This window comes from Lampetra fluviatilis, chromosome 1 (assembly GCF_964198595.1).
Source record: "Lampetra fluviatilis chromosome 1, kcLamFluv1.1, whole genome shotgun sequence".
Taxonomy (NCBI): Eukaryota; Metazoa; Chordata; class Hyperoartia; order Petromyzontiformes; family Petromyzontidae; genus Lampetra; species Lampetra fluviatilis.
The window spans coordinates 19,091,408-19,105,934 of record NC_136275.1 but is presented as its reverse complement, the minus strand read 5'-3'; the positions used below and the strand labels follow the sequence as shown (position 1 = coordinate 19,105,934).

General features: G+C 42.8%; 1 protein-coding gene across 1 annotated transcript in view; it reads right to left on the bottom strand.

Annotated features, from left to right (window-relative positions):
- Positions 1-1,345: 1,345 nt before the first annotated feature.
- Positions 1,346-14,527, bottom strand: part of FOXJ3 (forkhead box J3) — a 50,412-nt gene continuing 37,230 nt past the window's right edge. The window contains exons 9-13 of the mRNA XM_078858647.1: positions 14,020-14,214; positions 13,295-13,396; positions 11,050-11,202; positions 9,532-9,618; positions 1,346-7,469 (exon numbers count right to left, since the gene is read on the bottom strand). Of these exons, the coding sequence (XP_078714773.1) occupies positions 7,375-7,469; positions 9,532-9,618; positions 11,050-11,202; positions 13,295-13,396; positions 14,020-14,214 (632 nt within the window). The 3' untranslated portion in view covers positions 1,346-7,374. The remainder of the gene's footprint in view (positions 7,470-9,531; positions 9,619-11,049; positions 11,203-13,294; positions 13,397-14,019; positions 14,215-14,527) is intronic.

The following is a 14,527-nucleotide window of genomic DNA, read 5'->3' as shown; positions in this document are numbered from 1 at the left end:
GAAGCTTTCGTGACTGCAGGGATTCTTATTCTTAGTTTTTCCGGTAAAGTCACGTAGAAGGGAAATAATAAAATAATAAAAATATTAAACAATAAAAAATTCTCACGACGTTTCGACTGCAACACAAGCAATCATCATCAGGTGTGAAATCCACAGCAAGAAAATTTGAAAAAAATTCTAATTTGTGAAATCCACAGCAAAAAAAAATTCTAATTTGTGAAATCCACAGCAAGAAATATTTTATTTTTTTCAAATTTTCTTGCTGTGGATTTCACACCTGATGATGATTGCTTGTGTTGCAGTCGAAACGTCGTGAGAATTGTTTATATTTTTATTATTTTATTATTTCCCTTCTACGTGACTTTACCGAAAGAATCAAGAATAAGACTCGACGCAGTTGGGTCAAGACGCTTGGCTTTGAGAGCTGAATAATAGGCGACGTTTCGTGAAATGGCCCTTCAATTACAGCACCAAATGGATTACCGGATGCATACCGTCCTGGGTTAATGTACTAGAACGGCATCGTGAGTGGGAACGAGTCGACTCATCGACGTCAGTTGCCATAATTGTGTAATGAGAGAGTGTCACCTGGGGGTTACGTGGGGCATCTGCATGGCCACCGCTGGGTAACCGGTATCCAATCTGGAGTAGGGATTCAATCTGGAGTAGGGGGATTCAATCTGGAGTAGGGGGATTCAATCTCGAGTAGGGATTCAATCTAGGCCAAAGGTAACCAGCGGAGCTCCGGGGAATATTCGGGAACCATCTAGATCAGGGGTGGGAAACCTTTTTCCTGCCAAGGGCCATTTGGATATTTATAACATCATTTGCGGGCCATACAAAATAATCAACTGAAAAATTAGCCCGTTATGTTTGGTCAAACATTTAATTTACTCACCCCTAATGTAAAGGCTGTAACTGCTTCTCTTTGGCGAGGCGTGTGATGTTAGCTGGTATTGATGATGTTGCTACTCGCAACTGATTTTCCAGGTTTGCTCCTCGATTTATTGAATTTCGAGTCCCGCCTGCGGTTGCCTTGGCAGGGCCACACCAAATGATTTCGCGGGCCGGACGTTCCCCACCCCTGATCTCGAGGGTTCCACGAGGGGGCGTGGTCGTAGGCGGAGCTTAGCTCCGCCGGGGGGTATATAAGTAGAGGCAGGAGAGGACTCGGGGTCGGCTTGACCTCTCCTCGCCAACGACCACGTGGCAAACCACCAGCGCCGCTTGACCTCTCCTCGCCAACGACACCGCAGCAGCGGACGAGGGAGCGAGCGAACTACCCAGAGAGAGAGAGCGCGGAGCTGTGCGGACATCCTGTTAAATAAAAGACACCAGTCCAGAGTCGTCGTGGAAGTGGTTTATTACAATTGCAATGTCTCAGATGTTGAATTTAGTCGCACGTTTTAAGAGTCATTTCATCTCGAGTCCCGCCGTGTACGCCCAGCTAAGTTGCTACATTTTAGTGGGTTTTGCCTCTAAAACATACCGAATTGTACGATGGGTTACAGTTTATCATATTTTTAATGCGAAGTTTATTTTGTAATGCTACATTTTTGACAATTGAAGGGTTCGTTACTTTTCGATTTCGCTACTATTCTTAGGATGAAAACTGTTCACGAAGGAAACATTTTAAACATCTTTGCAGGTCCCATGGTTAAAAAAAAGCCTCCGACTATTATCCACTGGCCTATTTATATTAAATGTAGATGCGACATTGCCCGTACCGTCGCTAATTTTAACATTCACTTTATAAGGCTGTGTTTTTGACACGTTGAGTTTCTTTTACTATCGGTAGAATGAGAATTATATATTTAGTGAACCAATTTTACACGATGTAATGATAATGTATCCACTGCTGGATAATAGACTCCACGCCGTATCTATCGTGGGATATACTACAGGTAGGAACAACAGATTCCACACTGCCCACCAGGGATTATTTGTCTGTCGTGCATACCACGGCCCCGCCCCACCAGCAGCCCTCCCATTGGCTCGGGGGCGCCGAATGCAATTATTTAATTAATCGAGCTCGCGGGGTTTCACCGACCAATGAGAGCGGTGGGTTGGGGTTTGTAGTGGGGAGGGGGGGGCACCGCCGCGACTCGGGCCAATGAGGAGACGGGCGATGTTTCATTCACAAAATGGAACTGGGGGAGGGTGGCTCCATTTATAAAATGGAAGCCTTGAAACGAAAAAAGCGGATCGTTTTGCCTCGTGTTTCTTTCAACATTCCCAGCCTTAAGGTGATTCCGTTTGTCCAAAAAAGCAAATATAGTCCTTGTAAAAGATAAAACAAGTTAATGCATTTCTAGGTTAACATGAAGCATATAAATTAACCCGACCCTCCAATAAAAAAATACTTTACGGAGTATTATATGACAATGCATATTACAGGTAGGAACAGGTTCCACACTGCCCACCAGGGATTATTTGTCTGTCTGTCGTGGATATGGGGAAGGGAGGGTGGGGCTGGGTGGGGGGAGGGTGAGGGGCTGGGTGGGGAGGGGCTGGTCACCCCGTGGTGCCCTTATAAAACTCAACGTTTAACCTACACACTACACTATACAGGACACGATACACTACACTTACACAATAGGTTCCACACTGCCCACCAGGGATTATTTGTCTGTCGTGCACGAATGCGCTGTCCAACCAAGTTCCTCCCTGCCCACTCCGAAGGAACGTGTTTCATCATGCCTGCAGCGAAGGCGGGGAGCACGTGTTGCAGCATAGAAGTTGAGTACAACAACGTATTTCGCTGCACTACCATTTACTGCCCACCGCAGAGCTCTGAAGCCTGTATCACCTTTAATTCATAGGATAAGACTTTTTTTTACAAATGCGGAGCATAAAAGTGGTCACGTACGTATTAAGAACGTGTCACCTTTTGCAACAAGACATCCTAAACGAGGGGGCTTCGTCTGGCTCAGCCTGTCATTAACCAGGGACCCTAATTAGCCTAAAGCAGGCTTATTCTCGCTCTCCAGCTGCAATGTTATTTTCAACCCATTCGTCTAATCTTAGTACTTTCAATGAAGCGAAGAATCCTAATGTAACCTTAATCTGGCTCTATGTTGAACTTCTTTCGCACCGTATATAGCCAACTGTGTTAATCGGATATGCGGGGGAAGGACAACCAACAAAACACAAAAAGCAGTTCTCAAGAAATGAGTTTTCAATCTAGATGTAAAAGCTCCAGTGGCTTCCGAATATCGGAAGTGTTCCAGACTGAGAACTCGGGCTTTAACACCGAACCATACATTACACAGGGTGACAGAAAAAGGAGGGGAAAATGGAGGGGTGTGGATAAGATAGCGTTAAGAACGAGGTGGAAGAGACCGATAGGTGAAAGAGAGGGATGGAGAATGGAAAGACGTAAGAGGTAAAGAAAATAGAAAACCGAAAATACAAAACGTCGAAAAATGCATGCACTAATTATACCGAGACAGAAGTGGAACGCATGGATCAAAGAAAAACATCAAATTAGGGTTATATCAACAACCAAAAATAATGGGCTTGGCCAGGATAGCATATGAACGAGTCATGGTGTGGCAGACAAACACGAGGAAACGTGCACGAGCGGATGTCCACCAAAGCTGGAGCAATGAGATTCACTCATCCAACGGTGAAACCGTGAGGGACGGTGATGTGGGAGATCTTCATCCAGTAGTGGATTGATCTTGGCTTTTGAAACTGAATCTGAACCTTTTCCTACGTGATAATAGCTAAGTGCTACGATGGACAGCATTGCCATGAACGGCACGTGTAAATGGCAGGCTTATTTATGAGGCAAATCACACCAAAGTACAATTTGCACCGAGCAATGTGGTTTATGTATCACGTTCACGTGACCTGTGGTCGAGTGCCTCTATGCTCAACATATGTTTTGAGATGTGCTTGATGAAGAATTTCACAAGAGTTGTGAACGTGGGTGGAAATTACACCAAGCTGGACACGTGTTCAGAATGCCACAGGGCAATGGCAGCAAACATCACACCGTACTTCCGAGCAATCCATGGCTTGGTACACCGACGTCCTTACAAACACCGTTTATTGCTTCAACAGTATCAAGCCGCTATACCACACAAGTCTGACATGGAAAGCTGTTAAAATACATACGATATAAACAAAAGTTAAAGAACCGGGGACAGGACTATATCGAGCAACAGCTGGTGTCAGACACCAGACGGGGTTGGGTTTCAACCCGACATACATTATACTTATTCTGCTGTTACCTTATGGCCTACCAAGTGTTTGTGTGTGTGCATTACATAAATACGCACGTGTTTGTACTAAATATGTAGACACACACACACACTGTATATACATATACACACAATCACATATACATTACAACTATGTGTACTGTGTGTACGATACCTCGGGATTTAGATTTGCATGTAAATAGTATTTGCGGTGAAGTTGCACAGCTGTGTACACAAGGCAGAGCGGGAGCGTTTGGGTTGTAGGCCACAGACACCACACAGAAGCTCTAAGCACCACGCACCGTTACACTACATACTTCCAAGGGTCACCGCTGTGTCAGTGACTGTCACGACAATAAATTCCGTAAAAATTTACAAAAAAATCAACCCAATGGCGCCATTCTCAAAGCGCTAACAAGCCGAACGATAATTAATTTTTTTTCTTATAATTCTTATTTTTTATTATGATAGTATATGACACTTAAAGCTTAAACACATATGTATAAATATATGTACACACAAAAAACTGTAAGTTGAATATATACACATAAGGATGTTTTATATATCTAGTAAAACCGTTTGTGATTGGTCAAAATCTATTTTACAGTAAAACCATGGTCTCATTGAAATATGAAAATTAACAAAAAATAAATAAGAACTTACATGCAATTTATTAATTGTATATTAATTCATTATATTGCATTAAGCGTTACAAACTGAAGAGAAAATTTACAAAAGGGATTTGGGCTGTGACATGTGTAAGGCTACTTGGATGGTGCCTCCATAAGTCGCCAACGTTCATCTCAAATGGCACAGAACCCAGTCGCCTTACAGGTGCTAAAATGTAAACATTTTCATGCCGACCTACATTAATTTGTGATTTAATGATTTTATAAGAAATATTAAACTATTAAGCCTCATTTCCATTACATCCCAATATTTTAGAGTAGATGCCGCCTTCCTAACCAATCATAAACGGTTTTACTGTAAAAAGGTTAAGTGCTGACCAATAAGATACGTTTTGACTGGCGGTAAGTACAAAGCAAAGTGCCTATAGTGTTTTATGCAAATTAAGCAATTAAGGCAGTAATTGTTGCTTTAATTTGCACGATAATTAACACATCACGCCACAAACACACAGCAATCTTTCAGCCAATCAACGAGGAAAATAGCCAGCTCATTAGCATACAATGCAAAGCATTGTGGGCAACGTACGTAAAAATGACCGTTAAAAAAAAATTCTAAAAGGTTTACATAATTGACATTGCGTTACGCTACCGCATGGCTAGCATCATCACGTCATGACCACACAGACCACTTACATCAGTAATACAAAAGCACAGACTCATCATCGTGTGCTCGCACTGTCACGCGAACCGCGTTGCCAGCAGCACATAGCTGGGCGGGCAGCTGCTGGCCCAGGGAGAGCCATAGGGCCCATGGCACCGTGGGGCTCCTCGGTGTGTCCACCACCATGCCACGCCGCCCCTGGGGTGGACAAGGTAGACGGGCTCACAGGGCCGGCAAAGGGAAGGCGGCATCAAAGTACTGCACTCCCTCATGGCCCGCCCATCCCTTCCCCGATTACAGCTACACCTCTACTCCCCACCCATTCCAAACTGTAAAAACCCCATCCCACACAACATTCCAGCCCTGCCATCACTCCACCCGTGAGCCGACATGCCACCACCACCACCACCACGGATGTGAGATCTCATTCCTGCGCTCCGCACTATATCGATACGATATCAAGCGATGTACCACAATATCGATGCGATATCAATAATTTCACTGTACGTTAAACAAAGCATTCACCCCAGCAACGAAATCTGCTTAGACTGAGGTCTATCGCTGGCATCTGTTTTAATAAAAGAAAACGTAAATCATTCACAAGAATTTTTCAAATCTAAGGCAAAGAAAAACTACAAAAGCCTCAAAGCAGATGTTACGAGGGGGTTAAAAGTTCACATTATGCTTTTAAGCATTATATTTTTGGGTATGTACATGATCAAATTGACAATCCGAATTTGGCCAAATGGGTAAAAAAATATCGATTCCAATAATGTGGAAATAATTCAATTGATAGTACATCAATATCAAGTCTTTTATCAAAACGGTATGAAACGTTCGATAGTCACACATGCCGTGAGGCCGCGCGGCCCTTGTAGCACCGTGCGGGGTACAACGATGCCCCCAGCTCGCTCCCAACCCACGCCAAAGCCACACATCTTTTCAACCCTCTAAATATATATTTTTTTACCATTTAAAATATGTATTTGCACAAGTTTTCTGCTCCCAAGAAGAAGCATGGCAGTTTGTTTTGAAAAATAATGTAGAGCCCCCAAGCTCGTTTTCCAAAAAAACGGAAAAAATTAATTGACGAGTGTGGCAGCAGCACCTGCATTGTGCATCGTCTACAAAAAACAGGGCCCACTTTAAACTGTATCCTTGATTTTCTCTTCCAACCAACCTACTACACTTTGTGCACATTTAACCTCGCGTCTATAAAACATTTAAAATGATTGTCTGTGGACAAAAACCCTCCAGAACGCAATTATGGGTCGTCTGGTGGCGGTGGCAGCGGAGGAGGAGGTGGAAAAGTGCCGAAACTGTGGTGTCGACGTGCCGCTCACATTCCCCCCTCGCGTTGCCCAACGCTTTATTTTTATGCATCCACATATATATTCAACTATGTTCATATATAGAAATTAATAGATTTTATATTACTATCACATATTTCGTTTATATTACTGTATCTTTCTTATTGGCACGCTCAGGGGACGTAATTTTAAACTTTATTACAGACATCCCTTTGGACCAGGTGTTTGTAATACTTGTTTTTAGGATACGTTTATAAACGTATCTTTGAAGAATAAAAACATTTTCATTTCCGCAGTTTCCCATATTTAATGTGCAAAAAGAACCCATCCCAAATGTATTTCTTTTCCCACAACCTTAATGTCATTTGTGCCCCAGTGTGTAAAACTTACTTCCATATTTAAGACATTTCTGTTTTTTTTTTAGTTGGTACATTTACCATGTAGGTAGGATTTTCAACTAAAATTCCTATCCACCTTCTCAGAAAAGTGTAGAGTTTACAGTTTTCAAGTTTGCTTGTGTGGAGCGGTACTCATCCACTTAGCCCATCCCGCTCGCCACGCAGGCCTCACACAATGGAATCCCAGTCAAAGTCGTTCTCTATCTCCTCTTGGCTGATGCGTCGCTGTGGCAGTGGTAGGTGGTACAAGGGCGGGGGTTGGCCTACATGGCAGACACACACACACACAAACAGTACGGTATAAACATTACGTAACGTGTGTGCTTATAAACAGCACGCAACACCGTACATACAATTGCATGCATAAAGTATCAACCAATTATGTTTCTTCCCAACATAAGAACATCCTCATTCACTGTATAACGGGAACAAAACATCTAAACGCTTTTGGTTGTGTACATAATCAGTTTGCATGCGGAAACAGGTTCCATTGGTACTGTACTAAAGAACTAAAAATTATATAGGGCATAACATATTTCACTATCACGTTTATATAGCATACGCCTGTACATATGCATTTGTAATGACATTATTAGACTACTTTGACGACTGTATATCTGTTGCCATGTACAATCCACCACTGTCAAATGGTTACACGTTAAAGTATAGCAGTGCAAGGCAGCAGGCTTGAATAGACATATTTCCTGGTCAACTCCAAGAGTTCCACTTCATTCAAATTACTATCATTTTTAATTATGCGTAAAAGGTAATTTTTGCAAGAAATGACTGCAGGCGTTCACAATTATGAATACTAAATAAAGATAAGTATACAGGCTTTCTGAATAGAGAACGTGGACGTGTCACTGCTCTCCAACTAACTTGCGAGAAAACGTTCAAATTAGTCAACAACACTGCCTTAAAAAGGAATATGTATACGGAAATTAATGGCCATCTGCAGATTGCCAACCGCGGTTTCACGTAAACATGGTTCATTATTTGTATACCAATTTACCAACCAAAGCCTGGTGTTAAGGAAGTCACGTGACATAGGTATGACATCATTGCATTACAGCATGACATGATTGAATTGTGTGACGTAATTCTTACAAATTTCGTGGGGCCATGGTGCTCCTCTACACTACAGCGCCACCTGTGATGCTGCGTAGCCAATCAGCTGCCCGTCTGTTTTGTTGTACATATTGAACTGTCGTATTCGGAGCGCATAGATCGTGTCGCATCGCAACCACATTCATTTTTCCCTTAAGCATGGACCCGAAGCATGCAACGAATGATCAAGGTGAGAGTGTTGTTTCTGTGGGCTATATCTCTACTTCTAACCACCTCTTCCCCCATCTCATTGTCATCACCATCGTTAAAATTAAAAGGTATGTCATGTTTATTTATGTTTTATTATACCATGGGACCTCCTTTGCCAGTATAAAAATATAAGAATAGGTTTTCCCCTTTTTTCTGGCAACAAAACAGGTGTTAAGATTTTAAAACACCAAACTGAAACCTTTTACAAGGAATGATGTCTGCATTAACCACATATACGTGTGGTGAAAATACAAACAAAAAACATACTCTGACAGTATATGCATTGTCTTTGAAACTGATTGGTCCACACCAGAGACACCTTTCTTTTGAGCCGAGTCTCAAACAGTGTTAGACCAGAGGACGCCAAAAGGCGAACAGCACTAAAACAACGCACTATCAGGACATTGAGAGCTGCTCACCCCGAGGATTGCAAGATAGCAGGTGGACAAGAAAACACAGTTTTGGTGGAGTTGAACAAAGAAAACACAGTTTCAATTTGCATTTTCTTGTCCACCTCCATTGTCAGCAGTGTGGGTGTGTGGCGTGAGGTGCAATGCTTTGATTGGTGTAGGCCTACTGCCAGTGTCGGAGCCTTCTCCTACATTAACATTAGCTGCCCCGCCCATCTCTAAACCTTTATAAACAGCTTGCCCTCAGATGCTAACCTCCAGGTTCCTGATGACGACCGCTTGTGTTGCCATCGAAACGTCATAATATTTTTATTATTTTTTATTCACTTTTTATTATTATTTTATTGTTATTATTTTTTCTAACTACGTGACTTTACCGAAAGAACCATAGCATTAATTCCTGCAGTCACGAAAGTTTTCAGTCAAAATATATAAATACAACCACCTCACGAACATTTAGATATTCACAATGCATGGAGAACAAGGCAACTGTGTGCAATCGTGGCTCCGTTTATAATTTACGCTTCCAAATAAAGCAGTTACTTTAATTGCGTGGAGCTCGCTGGCAATAGTGTGGTGTGGTGCAAGGCACTGGCACCTGGGTGAGCGTTTGCGTTGCTTGGCGCAGTGAGGTGTGGATAGCCCGAGGCCCCCACCATGTTTCCAGGTGTTCCATACATTGCACCTGAGAGGGTGAAAGGCGCAACATATTCAGTATATCACAGTGAAAAAAAAAGGTTAAAAAGATAGAACTCAAATTAAAGTGTGCGCATTGAAAAACTAAAGTACAAAATACATTTTGGGACCTCCTTTGCCAGTACCAAAATATGAGAATAGGTTTTCCCCTTTTTTCTGGCAACAAAACAGGTATTCAGATATTAAAACACCAAACTTAAAACCTTTTATAAGGAATCATGTCTGCATTAACCACAATACTTGTGGTCAGAATGCAAAAAACTAAAAATACTCTGATAATATATGCAGAGTATTTTTGTCTGTCTGCAAAGCACAGTGGGGGGGGACCAGTTTAGCCACTGCTGAGGTGGAAGGGAGGAGTTGATTGGCCTGAGGTGTAAGTGGAGGGGCTGTTGATTTCAAGAGACACTGGGCTGTTGGAGGAGTACCGACGTCATACAAGATTGGGATGATGTTGTGAGGGAGGAGGGGGGATGTGATGACGTCACGGGACAGAAGGCAGTGATGAGAGAGTGATGACCTCATACGACACTGGCAAGTTGGCGCAGAGGGGTGATGACGTCACTAGATTGAGGTCCGTTGGTGAGGAGGGAGGTTGACGTGATGCTGGGGTGGTGAGGGGAGTGGTTGATGACGTCACGGGTGAAGTGGACGACAGGGGGCGAGACAAAAGGTAAATATTTGCCATCCTTTTCCCCGCCGAAGTTCCGGGGACTCCTGCTAGTAAGAGAATGCCAACTTTCTTTGTTACTTGCAGATGCTGTTGTTCAAATTCTCTATCTGTAGCAAACGAATTGCTGCGAGTGCAACTGATGTGTTTTGTTTGTGGGCATCTTTAAAAAGGGATGGGGTACACAACCCAACAAAAATAACGAGAAGAGTCACTCGGTCCAGGTCAGGGTGCTCGTGAGCTGAACTCTTTTCTGAACATGCAAAGAGCCTGGAATGGCTGTTATATATGGGGCAAAGGCTCTATATGAAATGTTGTATTCAAAAAAAGTTGTGTAATATGAAGAATGGTCATTATCCAAAACGTCACCTATTACAAAATGTTGCGACTGCTGAGTTTCGCTATTATGGCAGACTGTCAAAGGTAAGCAATGAATATTCGTTTCTGCAATATTCCTCCGTACAAAAGTAGAGCAAGTACTGTCAACCAGGTTTTTAATTCACATAATTATCATATCGCTTCTCAGCGGTTGCCACAATCTTGTGCCAATGTGCTTCATTCCATTCCAATGTCCCATGATGTAATCAGTTTTCTTCACCTTCTCTTTGTTAATCAACTGCAAAGGCATTCTGTTTTTTGGCGGTTAGTTTTTGAAGTAATCAGTTGATATTTTTCAGAGAGTCAAATGAATAATGATAGAAATACATTACGCTTTTGCATAAAATAAGGACAAGAAAGAAAGCGACATACGTGAAGGGGCACTTGGCAGCTGGTCTCGGCCAACTGGCTGGAAGAGCCCAGTCTGGGAGAAGAAGTGTCCCAGGGAGGAGCACAGGTCGGCCAGTTGGCTTGTGTCCAGGCACCAGTTGTTCATGTCTGCCCGCCGCATGCTCTCCAGCAACTCTGCGGGTGGTTGGACACATGAGCACGACCCATCGAAGCAGAGACGCCCAAGCTAAAAACAATTTGCACTTGAGAGAACGCAATGGTAGAAAGACAAAGTGATTGCCGATTTGGACGACCTGTTGTACCTTCGACATGAACAAGATATTAGAGGCTGATAAAACGGGTACTGCTCACGCGTTCATCAAAATAGTCATGCCAAATAGTCATGTATGTCAGGTCACAAATACTAATTCTTTTGAAAAATACTATCCCGCACGAAGTTTAGTGAGCAGCACTGGACGTTAAAATGCCTCTTCAGTTACATACCATCTGTAGTCCTTAAGAAGGGAATATAAAAGCATCCTTGAAGGCAAGAGGCACAACATTATTGTTTTTAAAATGAGCACACCGTGTGTTACCGTAACCTTTACATACATACATGCGGTGGGATGCATTAGTACAACTTCAAAAAGGATGCCTCTTAACCCCTCTATACTTACTAGCCCATCATTCATGCTGAGCCAAAGAGAAATAATACTAATTACAGGGGGCAGGCCCCATAAAAACCTAAATGGTGCACGTTCACCAGTCTTCATGACACCGACACCTGTGGGTGGGTGTTGCGCTGCCCAGCACTTTAGATACAAAGATACCCCCGAAAGAACAAAGGGTATCTGTGTATGTACATTACCATTTATATGTATAAAGCACAAAGAGTAATTTGCATATGAAGATGTGTAATTCGGGAGGGATGGCAAATTGGAAGTGGGAGCCTAATTATAGTGAAGAAGATATAGCAGGATAACAGTTACGTGATAAGATTTTACACATTTATAATAAGCATTTTTAGTGAAGACTTGAAATATTTTTCACATGCGATAAGACTGTGGACATACGTGAAATAACAAAAAACAATAGAACTAATAATACTTTGTTTAACACTTTGGCTTTCGTGACCAATATCATCCATAATAGTTTTTTTTGGGTTAGATCGCGTAAATATAAATGTGTCGTTAAACCTGCCACCACCCGGCATAGCCAATTAGTAAGGTTTATCACGAACAAACAGAACATTAGATAATCTATCGAAATTGAGAGAAATAAAAATCATTTTAACCGTTCGGATAGCTACTGGCTTAGTGCTGCTTGGAAGCAAATCATCAAATAATACATTACTCTTTGGTTCTTTCAGTAAAGTCACGTAGGTATAAAATAAAAATAAATCACGACGTTTCGGGCGCAACACAGAGTATAGATTCCTGCAGTCACGAAAGCTTCAAATCAAAATACATTGTTGAAATGCATGCCAATACAGGTCACCACCATAAGTCAATGGGGATTATCTGTCGGCAGACAGTAACAGGTACTGCTATTTTATTGCAACAATGTGCATGCATATGTGCGTTTATTACCGTATGAATAACCCAACTGGTAATGGATTAATATGCATTCATGAATCCCCCCCCCCTTATCACGTGAAGGGATCACAAGTGACATTACATATATCCCTCTATTTACGGAACAAAAACAAGAGGATTTCTCCACAAATCTTGCTGTGCGACAGATGATGCTAGTTGTAATTACTCGCGAAACGTTGTACTCCGATTGTAAATGTTGTGGATTTGCTCTCCAACACACCGGTGTGCTGTACGAGTAACGAATTGCCACGTTCAGTTTACGTGACAAACTAATTGGCTGTGTCGGGTGGTGGCGGGTTTAACGACACATTTATATTTACACGATCTAACCCAAAAAAAACTATATTATGGATAATAACTCTGTTCACATTAAATCAAAAATGTAGAAGCATATTAAGGTCTTGAGTTTATAAGGTGTCAGCAAGAGGATGACCCTAGGGAGGGGGAGCTCCAGCGAACATGGGAAAATGAGTGACCTCACATTAAGTGGAAGCCAACTGGGGCAAAGGGCAGGGGGGGACTAAGGATGTGTGCCCTCCTACGAGCAAGCCATACCACTAACCTGATTAAGTCAGAGCTGCACTGATAAAAATGTAGCCACGTACATGACTGGTTTATGAACACGTAACAACACCACCTTGTGTGTAAGGTAAAGGGGTGGTGGTGCTGCAGAGTTACTGCGTACAACTCACCTTGATACTGGGACATGTCCACTTCGGCCCAATTGAAGCTGGAGGCTCGTCGACAGCTCTCCTTCAGCAGGTCCAGGTTAGACCAGAGCCCGGGACTCGGTACTGTCAACCCAAGTACAGCAACATTTACGGATCTGAGAACATCATGAACACACACAGCGTTCACATCATAATATACTGTATTTAAGTGGCCTATGTAACTATAACCTGGAATATGCCCAATCTCATCAGATCTCAGAAGTTAAGCAGGCTAGAAGCTGGATATGATGGCTAACCATTACGCATAACACAGGTGTAGGCTACTGCAGGGCTTTTCCCCGATTGTGTGCTTATTATGCTTTCTATACTCTTAGTTCATTACAGTACATCTTTTTTTATGTATCATTGTTATTGTTGTTGAAATTGTGTCGGTTGCTTTTAATTTTTCTTTGCACAAATTGTGCTATATAAGTAAAGTTTGATTTGATTTGTTTGATTATGTTATATTAGTAGAGGGGGGTATAGAAAAATCTACAGTTGCATTGTAAACGCTCGCAACGTCTATGCTCCCTGCTCCCCGCCTTCATTGACTTGCACTGATCATTGTGTCAAAGTATGGTCACTAATCCCCACAATGTGGCATGGAGAGACCCTCATCCAGCAGTGGAATGACAAAAAAAGTAAAGTGTACACATATATTCAAATGGATGATCTCCCAAAGCATGTGCAGCCAGCCAGCTACTCACGTGGGCCTCCGTTGCCAACGCCCTGTGCGGCGTGACCCGCGTTGGTCCCATACGGGCAGCCGGTGGCTCCCTGGTGGGAGAGGCGTGGCGTGGGGTGCGTCACGGCCTGGTGGGTGGCGTGGCCCAAGTGCTCGGCCGATGGCGCACTGCCTGCCCCATCGCCAACGCCGCCTTGTGCCGCTGGGTTTATCATCCCTGTGCGACACGCAACGGGAGCGAGTGAAACAGCCACAGGTGAATCAGAAACAAGCATCGCTCTTTGGTCCCAATGACAGGAATTCAACCTTTACAAGTTGTGGTACCATATTGTACACCTTGAACAGATTGCAATCTCTTGCGTTTTCAAGTTAACATAAATGTCTAGCCCAAACAGTTCACACCAATCAGTGAAGACACCTGAATGAAAAACCTTTGGAAAACCCCAAGAAACGGAGATAGGAACCCAAATAACAGACATAACTAAGACTTTGATGCACAAAAACATTTAGCTAGCACACAACACAGGCAA